General features: G+C 39.9%; 1 protein-coding gene across 1 annotated transcript in view; it reads right to left on the reverse strand.

Annotated features, from left to right (window-relative positions):
* The window catches only part of TMOD3 (tropomodulin 3), an 80,866-nt gene that overhangs the window by 12,521 nt on the left and 47,045 nt on the right, over positions 1 to 21,300 (reverse strand). The window contains exons 4-9 of the mRNA XM_023617372.2: positions 15,253 to 15,375; positions 13,808 to 13,897; positions 9,965 to 10,095; positions 8,102 to 8,209; positions 5,073 to 5,216; positions 3,934 to 4,078 (exon numbers count right to left, since the gene is read on the reverse strand). Of these exons, the coding sequence (XP_023473140.1) occupies positions 3,934 to 4,078; positions 5,073 to 5,216; positions 8,102 to 8,209; positions 9,965 to 10,095; positions 13,808 to 13,897; positions 15,253 to 15,375 (741 nt within the window). The remainder of the gene's footprint in view (positions 1 to 3,933; positions 4,079 to 5,072; positions 5,217 to 8,101; positions 8,210 to 9,964; positions 10,096 to 13,807; positions 13,898 to 15,252; positions 15,376 to 21,300) is intronic.

Genomic DNA, 21,300 nt, shown 5'->3' on the forward strand with positions numbered 1-21,300 from the left:
AAATGCACCAGTTCTGGAGTCAGTGACAAACAGAGTGTGAATCACGGCTCTGCCCCTTTTTTGTAGTGTGTTCTTTGGTAGGTAAGCGAACCTCTCTGAGCCTCAACTCATCCGCTGTCATAGGAGAATAATGACATCTTTACCTCACGGCTGTGCAATTAAAGGCACGACATGCTGTCTAGTGCAGTACTGAGAACACATGAAGCATTCAGTAGAGTACTCAGCTTCATCACCCACCACAGCAGGGCTACGGGACGGTAAAAAGGCCTGGTCAGCTATCATCTGGGGATGAGGAAAGCCCATTTAGCTTTTATAGAGGTTCTGCATTTACGTGTTATTGGTTTTGACACTCTTACCAGTAAGTTCCTCTGTGTAAGTTAGATTGTTGGTCTATTAATTTTACGCTCTCTTCTGTCTATGGAAGCGGTAGGAAGGCAACTGCCTTTGTTCAGCCTGAACTGGCTGTTTAACAGAGGAATGAAAAGCCAACAGGTGCACTGGCCCCGCGGCCAGGCTGCAGATGCTCTGCTCTCCCGCTATTCTGATGCTGGCTTCTGTTTGTTGGCCTTCAGAAGCTGAGCCCAGACATTCAAGTGATGTGCACGAAAGCTTGTCCAGCCACTGGCTGGGTGCTAGCTAGAAAATACAAACCAGGAGGACTAAAGTATCAAGTTCCCAGGAACAATTTTATACTTATCAAATTAAGTACACCCCTGACTCTAATTTTAGTCCATGTTAACAAGAACAAGTTTCATGTGTTTATTGAAATATTAAGGGAAAAAAATCAACTGGAGACTTGAGTCCTCAAATACAAACCTAATTCTTGTATACAGATTTCTGAAAAACAGAAATAACTGAAAGACAAACCAGATAATTCTTAAGGGAGAACATTTCCAAGACAATTTTGAATTGCAGAAGGGTTTGGATGTTATTGGCAGGCCATTTCAGATGTTAAAAATGCATGCTACAAAGAAATACGTGTTATAAACAAGACCTATAGGACAAACGAAAAAGGTGTAGAAAATTGAGTAAGAGGTTAGCTAGTGTAAAGATAGTAATATGAGACTCGAAGTTCAATGGCATATTGCATGGGGACCATATAACCTCTTTGCTGTTATAGCTGTGACGCTTCTTAGCTGGAAAGATGGTGAGTAGGTACGACTATTTCAATGAATAGTGGAGGCTAAGAAAACAACAGGAGAGGGAGAGACGTTGTCAGAATCAGAACACTAAAGATCTGATACGGCCCCATTTGCAAGGTGAAGAAAAATTATATGCCCAAGAAATTCTGTACAAGTTTCAGGTCTTGTTCTTTGATCTCTCTTTCTGGTGACCACATATTCAACTGCATGTAAGAAAACATGGTCTTCAGGCCCGCACCCTTGATCTATAGGCAGAGATCAAAGTGTAGGGCTGACAAACAAGAATCAACCGGAGGGTGCCGTGAGCACGACACAGCAGAAGACGGGGCAAAGGGCCACTTCCAAGTCCTCTTTCTCACTCGGTGCCTACTCGTTACCTTCCAGCAATTCCTCAGTTCCCCCTCTAGAGGAGAGGCTTAGAAATGTGGCCCATGAACAATTCTTTGGCAATTTCTTTCCAAAGCCCACGCCACCAACATAAGTTCTCAATGCTTCATGATCAGTCAACTGCGAGTCAGTCCTAGCTAACCTCACATCCTATCACTAGAGGAGTAATGAGAATAGTTTTCTTTTAAGCATCACGTTAATCATGCATTCAGTGGCCTACAATGGCTCTCAAATGCCTCCCATGTAAAATCCAAAGAGATCTAAGTTCTTTACCATGAAATTTTAGTGCCTTCTCCCAGCATCCCCTCTGAATCTGCTGACAGTACATTTTTATTGTGTTAGCTTCAAGCAGCAAGTACTTACTGAAAGTTTATTCTGGAGGAATGTTTTGCTATGAGAGATAGTTCTCAAAATCTGGAGGCTGTCCTCAGCATAGAAATAACTTCCTTGCTCCCAAATTTGAGCTTTTATCCATGCAATTCCCTACTCCAGGAATGTCTTTATTTTCACTTCATGCCTGAGACCCACATCTGAAAGTCTAGTTTGGATCGGAATGAAACAACTTGGGGGGGGGGGGTGGTGGTGTCTAGAGAGTTCTCAGCACCAAGCTGTTTGCTTTCTCTCCATTCTGCTTCATGTCAGACCACAACTTCTGCAACGTGGCCTCCCCATCCTCGATTACGCGCTGCCGTGGACAGCTACTCCACTGCTCAGTGTCAGCATAAAGCAGCCTAGAGAGAGTTTTCGTCTGTCCCCTCATCTTCCATCTGCCAAAATCTCCCTTGCTCATTTCTTTTCTTACAGAAATCTGGGCAAAGTGCCTGCCACGATCAGCTCAGCAGAAGAGCACAAATGCTGTGGCCTTGCAAAACTTGGTGTCCCTGTCGCTGACATGGGCTCTCACTGTGCTGCTCGTGCAGGACAGCTGCTGGGAGGGACAAAGGTGTCACAGACAGTGGGGGCTACAAATCCTGGGAAAGCTAAGGCAGTTTCAGAGGAGAGGAAAAATGGAGGATACTTCCGGTTTAAGTTTACGGCTAATCAGTTACCAGAAAATTGTAACTTTGAGCAGAGTTCAAATTCCATCACTTTCTTTATTCACTTAATAAATCTTTAAGTACCTCCTACTGTCAGGCATGGTTTTAAAAGCGTTGCGGATTCAACAGCTAGTTCTGGCCCCTGTCCTCAAATAGCTTGCAGTCTTTGAAAATAAATAATTACAATGAAGTATAACTTACTAAGTAAAACACTATTCTAGAGCCAGTAACCTATGTGTCCTTAGAACTTTCCAATTATTTGTCAAGTTCAGCCAGACGTGAGAAACATTGCTCTACAAAGCAAAATTAAATACGTGAAGGAAAAAAACAGAAGTCGAATAGTGACCCAATACTAAAACAATTAGCATGACTTTGCAGACTACCTCCAGAATCAGCAATACACTGAAACACACCAGTTTTCTCTTTTAAAGAGCAAGAGGCTAGATTCTTCTATGGGAAACTACAGTCATCAAAGGACAGAAGGGGTTTGAACTAATACTTTTCACAGGGACCTCAATTAAAGAATGGAGCTGTATTTTTTCTGCTCCAGAAACCTTTAAAGAACACAAACTCAAATATGGCTGAAGCTTCAAAGAACTGCATCACTTTGAAATGTTCCTCCCTTTAAGAAGTCTTATTTAAATTCTTGTCTAACTGCATCTTTTAAAATATTTCAGGGACAATCACCAAACTTAACTGAAGAGTCAATTTTTAGAAACGAAATGATAAGTATCATATTCTTTAATTCAGCCTTTGCTGGAAAATTTACTTCCAACAGAAGCCACAAGCCTCAGCAGTTCAATAGGACCCATGAAAGAACGGGAAACTACCGCCCAAGACGCGAGCGGAGAGAAGAGCGACACAGCGCAGCATGGCTGTGGCAGGCACACAGGTAGGCACGGCCAACATGCACGTACCGCTGACTGCAGGCCTTCAGTTAAAACGATGCTTTTCTATATTTTATCGTATAAAATTAAATTTCCATCCACCGTTTGATAAAAAGGGCAAAACACTTTCCTGTAAATGTTGAAATCTTTGTTTTAATAGCTCCGAGGGGTGAGTTGTAACTGAGAACCAGTATGTGTTATAGGAAGGATTTATTACAACGTTTGTCGTAGAAAAATGTTTGTTCACTGAAAACTGTGTTTGTGACAGGGAACAGATTTTACCCAGTAAGTAATAATCACCAGAACCTCACTGAAACTGAACTGTAATTCAATCAGTATAAGAAGAACCGTGCAGGTTTCAGAAACCGAGGCTGAGTAACCGCTCTCTGTTAAAATTTATTTTAAAAGGACAAAAGGTCTGTCCTATACAGTAACTTAATGAGACAATTCAAAAATTCTATTTGATGCTGCATTTCTTACCTAAGTCGTTGTTTTTCGTTATGGCATTAGCTGCCCTGGTTCGGGGTCCCTGCTGTGTAAACTGATATCCAAATTTAAGGATATTTGTATTTTCCTCAAGCATCTTGGCCATTTCCAATTCTACAGCTGTCCCCAACTGCTGCCTCTGGAATAATTAGAAATAAAGAACAGTGTCAATAAACTAGATCAAAACATTTTTCAAGGTAAGTCAGAATAAGACATTCAGGTACATGCTGATTCTGTTGGTCTTTTTTAGATTTTCCCAAATTTTACAACATTCATAAAAGAAACAAAATTTTAGAGTTCAGTATATGATCATACAGACATCAAAAAGTGTGGATCATACCACTTCATACCCACAAGGATGACCATCATCCAAAAGACAGACAATAACAAGTATTGGCAAGAATGTGGAAAAACTGGGACCCTCAGACACACTGGCAGGAATGTAAAATGGTGTAATTGCTGTGGAAAATAATTTGGCCATTCCTCAAAAAGTTAAACACAGAGTTACCATATGACCTAGCAATTCTACTCTTAAGTATATACCCATGAGAAATGAAAACCTAAGTCCATATAAGAACTTGCATATAAATGTTCTTAGCAGCATTATTCCTAACGTTCAAAAAGTAGAAAGAACACAAATGGAATAGAACATTACTCAGCCATAAAAAAGAACAAGTATTGATATATGCTACAACATAGACGAACCTCCAGAACATTTTGCTAACTGAAAGAAGGCAGACACAAAAGACCACGTTATATAATTCCATTTATATCAACTACCCAAAATAGGCAAATGCATAGAGACAGAAAGTAGATTAGTGGTTGCTAGGGGCTAGTGGGATGGGTGAGTAGGGAGTGACTATTAATGGGTATGGAGTTTCTTTTTGGGGTGATGAAAATGTTCTGGAATTAGACAGTGGCGATGGTTGCATAACTATGAAAATACTAAAAACCTATGCTAAAAATATTAAGTTAATATTCTGGATCCTCAGGTGTCCCCTTATCCCTTTTCAGGCCCCCACCTTCCCAAAGGGCCCCCTGGAAGCCCTCCTCCCGCCCACCTCCTGAGTCCCCACGCCCTACACAGCAGTGCGGGCTGTGCTTGGTCAAAGTCACTGCTGGAGAACACAGACCTGATTGTCAATCTTGAGCTCGGCCAGGGTTTCATTATCTCTTAAAGCATCAATCAGTGCTAGGATCCCAGCGCCTGTAATAAAGTTGGACTCCATATTTAAGCTCTTCAAGTTTTTGTTCACTCTCAGCATATCTGCAAAAGCCTAAAAATTAAAGAAAGTATTTGGAGATTAAAATTTGACTGCACCATTATACAGTGTACATGCCATAAACAAATATACTAACCAACATAACTGCCTTAATGTTTCTCGTTAGACTGTTTTAGTTTGACACTACCTCACAGGCCACACATGTATCTACTTTTCACACGTACCTGTCACAATCTTTAGATTTTTTTGTTGCATGTAATTCTCTTTGTAACACTCTCTACGGCTAGTCACGTTCTTAAGTTCATTCATACTCTACTGCATGCTTCCTCCTCCTGTGTCTCTCAGACTTTCTCTCAGTTTCTTTGGAGGACTAACTTCATCAATGTCTCTTTGGAACATCTTTTCTTACTTGGGTCCTGCCGCAGCTCGGTTACCGTGAAGCCAAAATGAGGGTACATTAGGGACTAATTTCCAAGGCAGAGACCAAAAGGAAAGCCTGAGGCAGAAGGCCAGAAAAGATCACAGATAACTAGACCTGCAAGAGCACAAAGACGACGGAGAAGAAGGGCTAACTAAATATTAAATTCCTCAAGGGTTGTATGTCTTCAATCTGCTCCCATTACAGTTCTTACAGGGTATGGTAGTGCTAGGCATTCAACTCAGTGCTAAATAAACACCATATTAATTAATTAACAGACACCTGCAAGTGAGCAGAGGGAGAAGAGGCGAGAGAGAGAGAGGAGGAAGAATATGAGTGCGAGTTTATATAAAACAGCCCTGTTGAGGGGTCAAAAGCAAGGTCAAACTCCAGAAAATACAGGTAAGATCAAGCCTAAAGGTAGGTCAAGATAAAGACAGGGCGGGGCCGGCCCCATCGCGGAGTGGTTAAGTTCCTGAGCTCCACTGCGGCGGCCCAGGGTTTCGCTGGTTTGGATCCTGGACATGGACATGGCACTGCTCGCCAGGCCACGTTGAGGCAGCGTCCCACATGCCACAACTAGAAGGACCTGCAACTAAGATATACAACTATGTACCAGGGGGATTTGGGGAGATAAAGCAGAAAAAAAAAAAAGATTGGCAACGGTTCTTAGCTCAGGTGTCAATCTTTAAAGAAAAGAAGAAAAAGATAAAGGGCAATGGGGGCAGGGACACTAGAAAGAACTTGGGACAGGTATCTACACACCTGTACTTCCTACTGGCGACAACCAGCTATGTGGCCTGGAACAAATCCCTTACCCATGCATCTGCACACACATTTATTCAGATATTACTGATGGCCTATTATTTGACAAGTACTGCTCTGTAGATTCAGAAATAAAACCTACAAGTCCCCGCCTGATAGAACTTACATTCTAGTAGGGGCCGAGATAATGAACAAGTAAGAAAATGCAATGTCTGATGGTAAAAAAGGCTATGGAGGAAGAAAGGCAAAGTAGAGTAGAGTGCTGGGGGTAAGGGTGGGGCTGCTATTGTACATGAAGGGCCGGGAAAGGCCTCACCAGAAAGGCTCATTCATTTCAGCAAAGACTCCAATAAAGTGATGAAGTGAAACCATGTATAATATTTTTAGGGAGAAAGTTCTAGGCAAGAGGAACAAGTGTCGAGGCCCTGAGTTTGGAGCATGAGTGACATGTGTGAGGAGGAGCAAGAAGGCTGCATGGGTAAGAGTAGAATGAAAGGGCAAGTAAAGGAGAGATCTGCTCATGGAATGCCTTACGAGGCCACTAAAGACTTTGACTTTTACTCTTAGTGAGATAGGGAGCTGTGGAGGGTTCTGAGTATAGGAAGGAGGTCATTTAGCTTAAGTTTTAAAAGAATCACTTTTGATCCTGTGTAAAGAGTTGGCTTTGGGGTGGGTAAGACGGAAGGAAGCAGGCAGCTCAAGCGGGAGGCTGTTGCAATAATGCAGATGAGAGAAGATCGCGGCCTGGACCACAGTGGTAGTTGTGCAAATGGTGAGAAGTGGTTGAATTCTAGAAATATTTTGAAGACAGGGCTGGATATACATTTAAGGTTGTGAGAAAGGGAAGTCAAGGATGACTCCAGTTTTTTGGGCTTAAACAAATGAAAGAATAAAGCTGCTATTTAGTGAGAAAGGAAAGAGTGTGAGGGAAGCAGGTATGGGATAGGAGCCAGGGGTTTGGCTTGGGACGTTGATTTGAGATGTCTATGAGGCATCCAAGTAAAGCTGTTAAGTAGGGAGCTGGACATGAGTAGGAGTTTAGGAGAGAGGTATGAACTGGAGATAACGACACAGGGAGTCACCAGCATAGACAGACAAGAGGCAGCAATAAAACAGAATGAGATCACCCAGGAAGTGAGTGTAGATAGAGAAAAGAAGAAGGCCTAGGACTGAGCCCTGGGCCATTCCAATGTTTGGAGACTGGGGAGATGAGGAAGAACCAGTGTAGGGACCAGAGAAGGGATGTCCAGTGAGGCAGGAGGAGAATCAAAGGGAGTGATGTGCTCAAAGCCAAGTGAAGGAAAAGGTTCATACCATCACTTACCCCAGGGATGCAAGGTTGACTTAATACAAAAATTAATCAATGTAATATATCATATTGCTAGAATAAAGGACAAAAACCACATGATCATCTCAACAGACACAGAAAAAGCATTTGACAAAAATCCAAGATGACAGATACACAAATGGAATCCTCTGCAGATGTTAAAAGAATGATGCAGAACTGAATGCACTAAATGAAAAGATCTGTAAGATATGCTGTTGAGTGAAAAATTGAGTTGCAGAACAGCATGACTCCATTTATATTTTTAAAAATTCATAGGAAAAAATATACATAAAAGGGTAGTACATAATGAGCTAAACATCAATCGAAAAAAAGGAGTAAATCTTGTTCATAAATCACAGTTTAGGCCCCTCTGTAACATACCTTGGTACGTAGTCATAATTTCAATATTATCAATAGTAGCTTACTTACAACAGCAACGGGGTCGTTGCTCCGGGTGGCTGCAAGACTGAAATGTTTCACATGTGTGTTGGTTTCCAAAGCCTTCGCAAAATCTTTTAGGGTTGGAATTGGGATATTCTTGAAAGACAAATGATGTGGAACATTATTACATTTTAGTTTTCAGGAGATTCAGTCCATTAATCAAATATATTTGTACTTACTTTTTTTCATTAAAATGTATTCAGAAATTACATGAACACACAACAGTTAGTCTACAAATGAAAACAATTCAGCCTCCCCCATATCTATTTGACTTCTCCATTATGGTACGTCTGCACAAACTGTTGACCTAGAGTAGGGTATATATCACCATTTCTCGACTATTTAGGTTGAAGAAACTCTCACTATTCAACTTTTCATTATTCATAATACAAAGAAGTCAACGCTTGAGTGTTCAAAGTGGATCCACTTTTCTACAAAGAGAGATGGGGGAGCCCACCTCTAATGAGGGCGATTACTGAGGGCGATGACATATTGTTCTTAGTCACCTAATTTAAGCTACATGGTACTAAGAGAGATTAACCCTACACTACTTGAAATGTGGAAAGGTATAGTTCTAGAAGGCACTAATTTCTTCCTTTTTTAGTACCAAGACTTCAGTTCCCTGTAGCCTGGTTATTTTCAGATCATTACTGTTGATTTAGAGAGATATATGAGGACCTAATTTTTAAAAAAATGAAGATTAGTGATCAACGAGGGATATTAGCTTTCCCAAGGCTTTCTTTCCTCCATGTACAGGAAGGAACGCTCATTAAAGGAGCACAGAGGTCTTATTCCCTAGATTCTTGTAATTCAGATGCTCCCTCTACACCCAATACAGACAAATCAAGATTTAAAATGAGGAATTTGTAATGAAGCTATAATACAATGGCCAATACCCAAGAGCTAATCTGAGATTACCCTTTGGTAATTAATTACCCCTCTGCTCTCCTAACTCATTTCTTCTTTATTTACTCCAAGGAAGCGTCGCATTGTTTTAAAACCCAATAAGATCCAAGAAAGCCCACTTTTAGTGGTTTATTCAAGGTAAATGAAAACGTATGTTCACACAAGACATATGACTGCATGTGGATGTATACAGTGGCTTTCTCATAATCATCCCAAACTAGAAGGAACACAGAGGTCTACCAACTGGTGAGTGGAGAAACAAATCGCAGCATACCCATACAACAGAATACCACTCAACAATACACAGGAACAGGCTACTGACACACACAACAACATGGATGAATCCCAAACGCATTATGCTAAGCAAAAGAAGCCACACTCAAAAGGCTACGTACTGCCATGTGATTCCATTCACACGACACTCTGGAGAAGGCAAAATGATGGGGAAAGGAGACACTTCAGGGGTTGTCAGGGGCTGGAGCTGGGGGCAGAAAATGATGACAAAGGGGTGTGATATGTTCTATATCTGATGGTGGTGGTCCTTGTTCAACTGTACGCATTTGTCAAAGTCCACAGAACTGTAGTACACTAAAAAGGGAGAATTTTACTATGTATAAATTATACTTCAGGAAATCTGATGGAAAAAATGAAACCCAAAAGACTGCATGCTGTTAAAAGCAGGCAGTACTCTGGAAGCCAGAGATTTACGCTGACAGCCTGTAAGGTTTATATTTTTATATGATACTCTTTAAAAAGCATGTCAGGAAAATACTACAATACTTTAATTTCTATAGTATGAAGGAATCTATGTTGGCATACTGTTAGGAGCAAAAACTTTACAGCCAAGTAGAAAGAATTATATGATATGAAAACTGCCCAGCTCGCATCCTAGATCCAACTGCCTGAAAGCAATTTGAAACTTTACCACGTGCCTAGCACACCTACCTTTATGTTATTCAAATTAACTTCAACAAGACGAACATCATTTTCTTTAATTCTCTTTAAACTCTCTTCAACGTTGGTTGGATTTGGGGGCTCATCAAATACTGGAAGAATCGTTTCACCTTTTACCACATCTGTAGTGACAAATGAAAAGAGCAAGAGTCTCACTGGTTGATACTACTACAGTGGCTGCATATATTAATGTGGTAACACATAGAAGACGTGTGCACACACACACACACAGTAGAACTAATTTAAAAGTTTCTTCTCCACAATTTCTAAAAGATCTTTTATGCATTAACACATATACAAAGCACTCAAAATTTAATTGAACATATACCAAACACACTTCAACAATTAACTTGTTTGCAATGTATCAGCCTTCAAAAATAAATATTTTCACTACCTCTTCGTGTATTAGAAGATATCTTTACCACTAAAATAGACTGGATAACATGAGCTAATGATTCCATTGATTTTTAGCAATGTTTAAGATAAAGTTCTAATATGATCGAATCCAACATCTCCTTTCATTTTCTCTGAGATTTGGCTAGTAACACTGTAAAGGCAGTAAGAATCACAGACTTGAAAGAATCCAGCCTCGATGAGAAGAGCAATGTGACGGAAGGCCACATGACCGCCTCCTCTCATGGGGAGTACTGTGCAATGGGGAGACGGGGAGGACTAGCAGGAAGAAGAGAGGAACAGGGAATGGGGAGGCAGAGAGGTACAGTGCACAGAAGAGTGACTGAGACAGAAATTCCACAAACTGATGCCCTCCTTCCTCCTACTCCCAATCCTTCACCGTACATCCTATCCGCACACACAGCCGAACACAACCACGCAAAGCTGAAAGAGGACCCGGAAACCTTGATCCCCTCCAATGAGATCCAAGTGATGCGCTTTGATGTGTGAGGAGGTCTACGAATACCTATACCAGGCAACCTTTTAGGGATAAATTTTCTGGGGAGAACATCTTTAGCCTCAGATGTTTCAAAGAGGCGAACGGCCGCAAAAAAGTTAAGAGCAACTAACACGGAAAGACTGACAGGGTCACTATCTGGCTTAGTTCTTCCCTTCTGCCCTCCTCTAGCTTTCAGGAGCAAAGTTCATCTTAAGACAAGGTAAACTGACACTCATCCAATCAATTCCCTCTTAGAATACTGTGTTCTTTTCAAATATCACACATGTGCACTCTCGCACGCACACACACACACACAGCATTCTGAGATCAACTTGGATGAAGGTCTGAAAATTATTTTCCTGAGGACAATTGAAAGATCTTGATATATTTAGCCTGGAAGTATATATTAAAAGAAAGTATGCTTGCTGTTTTCTGATTTATCTTGTAGAGAGAGAAGAGAGAAAGTTCATGTTGTTCTGAAAGGCTGGGTTGGAACAGGTGTACCTTGCCAGAAGGCAGAATTTCATTCAAAACAAGGAAAACCTTCCTAACAGAGCTCTGCTAGAAGGACAGGGGGGCTCCCTCTCACCTAAGTTCAGCAAGGCAATCTTCTTCTTTTTTTTTTTTTGGTGAGGAAGACTGCCTCTGAGCTAACATCTGTTGCCAATCTTCCTCTTTTTTTTTCTCTCCCCAAACCCCCAGCACATAGCTGTATATCCTAATTGTAAGTCATTCTAGTTCTTCTAAGTGGGATGCTGCCACACCATGGCTTGATGAGTGATGTGTAGGTCCCTGCTCAGGATCTGAACTGGCGAACCCCAGGCCTCCAAAGAGGAGCACGTGAACTTAACCACTTGGCCATGGGACCAGCCCCAAGGCAATCTGCTTCAAGACGGTAGATTATGAGCGTTGGCAAAGAGCTTCCTCACTGAATGGAAAATTGAGTGTTTCCTCAATTCTAAATTTTATAAAACCAAAAGCTTTCTTTCCCCTCTCCACAGAATGCATGTATTTAAAGAGCCTTGTTCCCTAATGAAATAATGGATCCAGTCAACAAATGGTGCTGAGACCATTAAGAAAGGTTCACAGGGAACTTTAAATGGAAGGATCAGGCTATGGACATTTGAACCCACTGATCAATCTTAACACATTCCCCACAGAGGAATGACCAGATGTGATATGCTCCTAATGTGATTCAATCACCACCTGGGAAGGAATCCTGCCAAAAACCAAAAACCAAAAAGCCGCACCTGAATCTGATCAAGCCTCTAGAAAGTAACAGTTTACAGAAACACGGGAGATAGGGAAACATGTAAAATGATACCACAAGGTTGCAATCAGCCAAATCCAGAAGGTAGAAAATTCTACATGACAAATAATCCACTCTCTTCAAGAAATAAATGGCATGAAGAGAGCAGGAAAGAGGTTGAGGAGAACTGTTAAGAAATTTAGAGGAACTGAAACCAAATGACAACCAAATGCCATATGTGACCCATACTTGAATCCTGATTTGAACCAACCGACTGTGAAATGTTTTTGAGAGAATAGGGGAAATCTGAACCCAGACTAGTTATTAGATGATACGAAGGAATTATTGTTAATATTTAGGTTTGATAATGGCATTGTGGTTAGGTTAAAAGAATAGGCTTTATTTGTGAGAGACACATATGGAAATATTTATGGGTGAAGTAATACAAGTGAACAGGATTTGCTTTAAAATATTCCAGGAAAAAAAAGTGGAAGGGGTGGGGAGGGAGGCAGACAATGGATGAAATAAGGCTGGCAAAATGTCAAAAACAACTGAAGCTGGGTGATGAATACATTATTCTCTCTCCTATGTAGGTCTGAACATTTCTGTAAAAAAATTAGGGAGAATGGCCAAATTATAGAACATTCATAAAATGGAATGTTATACAGATGTTTGAATGTGGTAGGTCCATATGTTCTAATTGGAAACCTGATTTATTGCTAAGTGATAAACTGTAAGGCATGGATTAAGGTCCTCACCACTGACTTTGTGTGATACTGAAGTTACTTACTTATTCATTCTAAAGCCTCAGCTCCCTCACATGCAAATTACGGATAACAATAACACCTATTTCACAGAACTGTTATGAGGATTAAATGAGAGCAATTCACATTCAAGAGCTGTCTACAGAACATGGCCCAAGTCAGCATTCAAAAAAATCTGCCAATAGTATTGTTACTGAAGAATTAAGTTGCAAGAAATATTTATCATATGATCCCATTTCTGTAAAAAACAAAAGACTATTTATGTATAACATGTATACATATATAAGTTTGTACAAACATGGTACAATGTCTAGAAGGATCTATACCAAACTGTTAACAGTGAGGGGTGGGGGAGGGGGTACAGGAGCAGAAGGCACGATGTCTGTGGATAGAGACACTTTTACTTCTGATCTTATACACTTAGGTATTGTTTAAATGTGCCACAAAAGTATGCATTGCTTTGGTAATTTTAAAACATCCTATGAATAAATTTTTTAAAAAGCTTTGCTTTAGGCTATTTAATACTTGGCATCAACTAAAAGGATTAGGAGCTGAACAGTTCTGTGGTTTTTCCTGAATCTGATTTTATAATGTAGTTAGTCAGCACTGTTGTGGATTTCTTGAAAATCAGCTAACATTGAAAATAAAATGTCAACAAAAGCCAAGTCTGATTAGCTTTTGTACTGTTTAACCATCAGTATTGTTCAGTGAGGTGAGAGTTGTTTCTATTACATTCGCTGACACATTAAGCATAAAATATTCAATATTCTATTTGCAATGACTTTCTATGCCAATGTCATCTAACCGGAATCTCGGGTTTCAACTATATATACATAACATTTTGTATGTATATACTGAAGTTTATATATGGAGAAAACAGAATACGTTTAACAAAGGATTGAAATTCACAAAGCATTGTAAGTACTCACTTGAAAAATGTTCCTGGTCCACACCATTACTACTTCCCACTATAGTACAGAACTGTGTATTTGTTATCAAATTGTGCATCCCAAGAATAGCTGTAAATATAGAAAAAGAAAGCTATTTTTCATTTCCATCAGTTTTAAACATAAAGAATTAATTTTAAAACCAAATTTTCTATCAAGGATTTTAACATTCTCTGGACATTTTCCTACTTAATAAAATACAGATTCTGCAGCCAAAAAAAGGAGACAACATGACTAAAAACCACCTACAATCTCTTTCTCATCAACACCTTGTTATTTCCCCCACATTTCTGAATTTGGATTTCCTTGCATTTCTGAACTCAGACACACAGCTGGAGCCAGCCTAATCCTAAATTAAATCTATGCTTTGCTCCCTCTAGTGGCTAAGACAGAACATTGAAATGATCTATTCTTGCTGATCGTTCTTTTCACAAGGCTTTTAGGAACATGATGTGATAAAAGGCAGATTTTCAACTTAACCTTCACGATTTTTACTTCTGTTAACTTTCATATTAACTTACATTCGTATGTCAGCCGGGAGTAGAATACTAAAAGCATAGTTGACTTCTCATATTTAAGATTAAAGAAGCATCCCTCAAAAACAACACTTAGGAGAAACAAATTTGGTTTTGGTTTTCGATGCCCTTTTCCACAAATAGGGCGGAAGCTACAGTATGCCGCATCTTGGGGCTACAGTATGGCCCATTCCACACTGATAAACGCACAACTTACAAATCCATCAGTCCTCGGCCTCCCAAGGAAAAAGACACCTGCTCTGGCTGTGGTACCACACCTTGATTGCCCCTTTCCAAAGAATCATCACTGCTCCTTTCAAACATGTTAGTTCTTGGGGTTACCTGGTACTAAGGTCTCCCCATGCAGCACATTTTTCTATCTAGGAAAATGGGTGTGTGTGGAGGTAGATGGGGAGATACTGGTCTGGCGATGATGAAAATAACAGGGGGGTTTGGAGTGTTCCATATACACTTCAGGAAAGTTGGGAAAGTGGTGAGTACAGCTCATGACTGACAGCTGCATCTGCTTTCCAGTTACCCATCTTGGGGTCTCCTGATAAAATGGGACAGCAGTTGACCCTGGAGACCCTTTTTCAGTCCTCAGATGGGACAGCTTCCAGCTGAGCACCGGCTGATGAAAGATTTTTATACACTTTCAAATATGGCAACATGGAGAAAGATGTCAAATAATACAATAAATTCCATTAACATAAAAATTTCGCCATTGAGAGAACTTAAAGAAATGAAATCCTTTATGTCAGATCTATAGAGAAAAAAACAAAGTCAAATATGGGTCACTAACTCAGTGGCACTTCGCCAGGCAAAGGAAGCATCTGTATAACGTATGTAGGAGTGTGCTGGTGCCCGCTCCCCTCCACACTCACCCACAGATTAATTTGATTTAAGAGATACCTGCAAGGTCACACAATTCTGTATCAGAAGCACTTGTCAAAGCTTCTTCTAATTCCGGATCGAGAGAGACTTTTTCTTCTGTAAAAGTCTGTATTGGTTTCTGTTTAGGGATAAATATTTTCCCTGTAAAATAAAGCAGTTTATTAATTCCACTACTATTGCAATCAACTCATTACCATTTTACTCTAACAAAAATTATTAAAAATATATATAATTGAAACTGAGGAAAAAGTCAAGATAAATAGCTACAATAATTTTGTTTCATCTTCGATATGTATTTATAAGTTTCTTGGGCAATACTTTGCCATACAAGTTAGAACAAAGAAAAAAATCAACTGAGAAATTTTCCTACTTGTGGCAATAAAAATAGGCTCTTTTTGGAGTAATTATGAATTGCTCTACAAATACTGAATTAAAAGACAAAAGAAGGAATGAATTTAAAAAATCTACAAAACTTCAAAGAGATTTAAAAAAACCGGAACCTACTTTCTTATTCTTAAGCAACAAACTCTTATGCTCACTTGGGAATAGCAGAGGCAATTATGATTCCAGAAATTCAAGTTCTAATTGCAAAAAAATTCCTCTATGTCCTGCGTGGTATTCTGAAACTTTTGATCACTGTTCCCCAAAGCCTCAATGAACACTAACAAGATTATCTGTTAAGAAATTAGTTATTCCAGAAACCTAAAATCTTTCTTAGGTGAAAATCAGTATTTTATTACCATATGTTCCATGCAAGATTGACAACATGAAGGAAAGGGAAAAGGTAATGATGCCACTGCAGCGCAAGCCCACCAAACAAGCACACGGAGCAGACGGGGGACTGAGACTGCCTCTGGGTTCTCTCTCTAGACAGGTGACAATTCTAAGTAAATGAGCTCAAAAGGCCTCCGTATGGATTCCCAGAAGTGCCAATTATTTTCTCTTCTGTCAGGAAACAACTAGGGAAATATGAGCGAATATGTGGCCTGATGAATCTATGGAGTGCTCTATGAAAAGCAATGTTTGTGGGCGTATGATGAGCGCATCAAGTGTGTGTACTTCCTGTTCAAGGTGAGTATCAATCAGTGCAACCATACGAATCCGTCCACAATACAGACTGCTCCCAGGAATCTGGCCGAGCTGGTCAAGCATGTTCTGCTAAGTCCATATAAAGGATCGCAAAATTTCTGATACTCCATTTTTTATTTTTAGCATTTCCATTTTGTTCTTTTTAAAAAAATAGTTTCTGTGTCTCTGCTGAAATTCCTCATCTCTTCACACATGCTGTGCACCTTGTCCACCAGATTCTTTGGTATTTTTGTCATAGTTATTTTCAAGTCCCTGACTGATAACACTGACATCTAAGTGATGTCTGAGTCTTCTATTGACTATTTTCTTGACTTAGGGTCACATGTGTCATAAGAAATATGACTGTGTGCTGGGCATTTTGTATTAAAGTATAGCAGAGAGTGGAGGAAAGGATATTTATTCCCAGAAAGGAGCTTGCCCCTTAAGTCAGGGCTGAATCAATATGCTCCACAGTTCAGCTGAATCTGGGCTTTGCTGCAACTTTAGTTTGATTCAGCTCCTCATTGGCTTCGAACATTCTGAGGGCAGGATCAGGACTCTCTCTCCAGCACGGCCTGGCATTAAACCCTCATGAGGTTCTGGAGATCTCCTGAGCTTCTTACCTTTTCGAACTGTGAAGTGGGAGAGATTTCTTCCCATGTGTAGCCCAGGCTGCCAGCTCTCTGAGGGACTGGGGAGCTCTCTTTGTTTTCTGGTCCCACCCCCTGAATTTTAGGCTTTGGCAGATCTTTCCGCCCCACTCTTGCCTTGTCTGCTCTCCCCTCTGTGAAGTTGGGGATGCCCCGGGAGGGGTTTCTCTCAGCTCTCCTGCCTCTCCCTCAGTTCTCCCAGCTGAAAACCCAAGCCTCAGGAATTTCCTCTCGGCTCTGCACCATTGCCTCTGTTCTTGGAGTAGTACCCGAGCACTAAGGGAAGACCTGTAAAAAAGAATGGGGGGTAGTGCAGTCTCACTCTCTCTTGAGGGCTGCACTGTCCAATATGGTAGCCGCTACCACATGTGACTATTTAAATTAATTAAAATTAAAAATTCAGTTCCTCAGTCACACTAGGCACATTTTAAGTTCTCAACAGCCACATTTGGCTGGTAGCTACCAAACTGCTTAGCACAGATATTGAACAGTTCCATCACGGCAGAAAGTTCTAGGGGACAGCACTGGTCTAGGGCTTCTCTGGATTCTAATCTACCATGCCAGCCCATACATGGTCATTAAAAGTTTGTTAGCAGTTAGGCTGACTTCGCCTTTCTCCTCTCTATGGTGGTGTTCTCCTTTCCCCTACATTTCAGTCAGGAAAGAGAGCAGGAGTGGATCGCCTTTCTTATGGAGGGCTTGTCACCTTGTGGAGTCATTTTAGGTTTTATCCCTAAGCACTCTGACAGTTTTTTTTAAAAAACTATGATTATGCACTTAGACTGCTTGTTTCAGCATTTACAGTGAGAATAACAGTCTCTTGCAACTTTCTAGATCTCAATCACAAGTCTTTCTGGTCAAGCATTCTCTTATTTAAAAAATGGCACGTGGTCAATCCACAACCTATTTGAATTAGTAAGGACATTTTTACCTGTATATAACAGAATATCCAATTACAAGTGGTTTCAAGTGGTGCTTCTCCAGCTTTAACGTGCATCTTACTCACCTGGCGATCTTACGAAAGTACAGACTCTGATGTGGTAGGTCTGACATGGGATCTGAGGTTCTGCAGTTCTAACCAGTCTCCAGGGGATGCTGATCCTGCAGATCCACAGACCACTTTAAAGCAGCACGTGTTCAAACTACACATTTTTACGATCCCAATACGTCCACTGGTAGGTGGCTGTAGGGTGGTTCAGCAGCTCAATGCTGACATCAAGGATCCAGGCTCTTTCCATTTTTCTCTCTGGCTATAATCAGCATGGAGGCCTTTGATTCTCAGGCCATCAGTCTCAAGATGACCTTTGTAACAATAAGTATCAAGTCTTCACTCAAGGTCAGGACAGGAAGGAAGGGCACTTTGTCAATTGTCAACTTTTATAGGGAAAACCGTCCAAGAGATTTCTCCTCGGGTCTCATGGACCAGCACTGGGTCACATGTCCATGCAGCTAGGAAAGCAAGCATCTGGCGTTTTCAGTCTACTTCAGGGATGGGTACTGCCGGTAAGGAAGAAGGGATTTGTGAACTGTTGCTGAATAGGCAACTATAGAGCTTGTCCCAGTCTTGAACCAGATGAAGGCCACTTCTGTGCTCCCCTAATTCCCTGTGCATTTCACTATAGCTACACTTACACATTCTGCACATTTGTCTTCTGTGAGCTTTTCAAGGGCAGGGTCTATGTTCTGTTCATCTCTGCATCCTTGCCTAGCACAACAGTAGGCAATCCAATTTGTAGAATAAATAATTTGGTGATCACCTCCACTTCAACTGCCTCATTTTATAAAATATAATTTAAATGCTCTGGTTCAAAGTTACACAGCAGAGTTAACACTAGAGCGCGGGTTCCTAAACTCTTAACCTAACACTTCTTCCAATAAACTGGTGGTTTTCGAACTTAACATTTTAGCAGTGGACTTTTCCCCTCCAACAAATACCTATGTAAATGGTGGTATGCATAACTGATCTCCTTAGTCAGTACCAAATTTTGGCATTCTGATGATTATTAGATAATCTTTTATTATCGGTTCACAGACAAAGGCAAACCCAAATCATTACATCCTAATAATTCCATAGAACTTTTCTCAGTGGTTGATATTACCATTAAAGTGGCACAGAATCCAGGTGGCATGACTTTAATTGCTGTTTCAGGATAATTACACTTTCCTGAGTTCAATCTTGCCTGCATTTTTCAACTGTCTATGGCAGTCGTTCTACACATTGGCTGCACATCGGGTTCACCTGGGGAACCTTAAAAAAATTCTGACGTCCAAGTCCCACCCCCAGAGATTCTGATTTACTTGGTCTGGTGTGCTATATGGAGCATCTGGATTTCTGAAAAGCTCTCTAGGGATTCTAATGCACAGCAGCCAGGGTTGAGAACCACTGGATTATGCTATTCACTTACTAAGCAAAACTATACAAGCTATCAAATAGCTGCCTGTGACTTATTCTCGGGACCAATGGAATCTAAAGCATTATAAAAATCTAAAATGTTTATTTTTGTAATCCTCGTCTACATTCCATAAAGGCATTGTTCAAATCTAATTTTTGCCCATGCACAAACTTTTGCTAAAACTTACAAATACAAAATGAATCTCATCAGAGAAAACAACAAAGCAAAACACAACAAAATGTTCAAGGGCTCATGCAAATTCTTCTGTGATTATAGAATTTTGCTCTATTTTATATAGCTTTGAAATAGCTGGGTATTTCACCTGGCACTCCTCTTTATGATAATTTCCCTGTATGTAGAGATTTTTATTGTAGAGGTATTTAGACTATACGATATTATGCTTTTAACAATATTAAAAGTACTTCATATTTCTTCATGGTCAGTTTAACACTAACACACTATATGTGCATATACAAAACCTAGTTATAGAAAGCTAAAAGTAAGGAAATTAGTTTTGTAAGAAAGGATAAACTAGGCAGAATTAAGTTTAGTATTATGAGTACAAAACCTAAGGAGCTCTCCCCAAACTGATTTATAGATTCAAACAATCCCTTTGAAAATCTTAGCTGACTTTTTTTGCAAAAGTGACAAGGTGATGCTGAAATTCATATGGAAATCCAAGGGAACTAGAATAGCCATACAACCTTGACAAAGAACAAAGTTGAAGGACTCACACTTCGCAAATTCAAAACTTAATACAAAGCCACTGTAATCGAGACAGTGTTATGGTGCATAAAGGAAGATATTTAGATCAATGGAATAGAATTGAGAGTCCCGAAATAAACTCTTATATTTATGGTCGATTGAATTTCTACAAGGGCACCAAGACAATTCAATGGAGAAAGAGCTGTCTTTTCAACAAATGGTGCTGGGACAACTGGTTAGCTACAGGCAAAAGAATGAAGTCAAACCCCTACCTCACACCATACACGAATATTAATTCAAAATGGATTATAGACCTAAATGTAAGAGCTAAAACTATAACATTCTTAGAAAAAAACCTAAGAGTAAATCTCCATGATCTTGAGTTAGGCAATGGTTTTTTAGATATAACATCAAAAGCACAAGTGACAAACAGAAATAAATAAATTGCACTATATAAATATATAAATTGGACTACATCAAAACCGAAAACTTTTGTGAGGTAAATGATACCATCAAGAAACTGAAAAGACAACCCACAATGGGAGAAAATCTTTTCAAATCATACATCCGATAAGGAACTTTTATCCAGAATATATAAAATTTATCAATAATAAATGAAATGACTGATTGAGGCAAATCAATAATTTTTAAAAACCCAATCTAAAAATGGGCAAAAGATTTGAGGAGACATTTCTCCAAAGAAGATATATAGATGTCTAATAGCACATGAAAAAATGCTTGCTATCACTAGTCATTAGGGAACAGCAAATCAAAGCCACAATGCATTATTATGCCTTTACATCTAATAAGATGGCTACAATCAAAAAGACAGACAAGTGTTGGTGAGGATGTGGAAAAATTGGAACCCTAATACACTGCCAGTGGGAATATAAAAGGGTGCAGCCACTTTGGAAAACAGTTTGGCAGTTCTTCAAATTGTTAAACATAGTTACCATGTGACCCAGCAATGCCACTCCTATGTATGTAACCTATATACCCAAGTGACATGAAAAATCTATCTCCACAACAACCTGTCTACAAATATTCATAGCACCATTATTCATAATAGCTAAAAAGTGGAAGCAATCCAAATGTCCATCAACAGATGAACAGATGAACAAAATGTGGTATATCCATACAATGAAATATGATTCAGCCATAAAAAGGAGAGAAGCATTGATATGTGCTCCAACGTGGATGAAACTCCAAAACATTATGCTAAGTGAAAGAAGCCAATCATAAATATATGT

Source organism: Equus caballus, chromosome 1 (assembly GCF_041296265.1).
Source record: "Equus caballus isolate H_3958 breed thoroughbred chromosome 1, TB-T2T, whole genome shotgun sequence".
NCBI classification, from domain to species: Eukaryota; Metazoa; Chordata; class Mammalia; order Perissodactyla; family Equidae; genus Equus; species Equus caballus.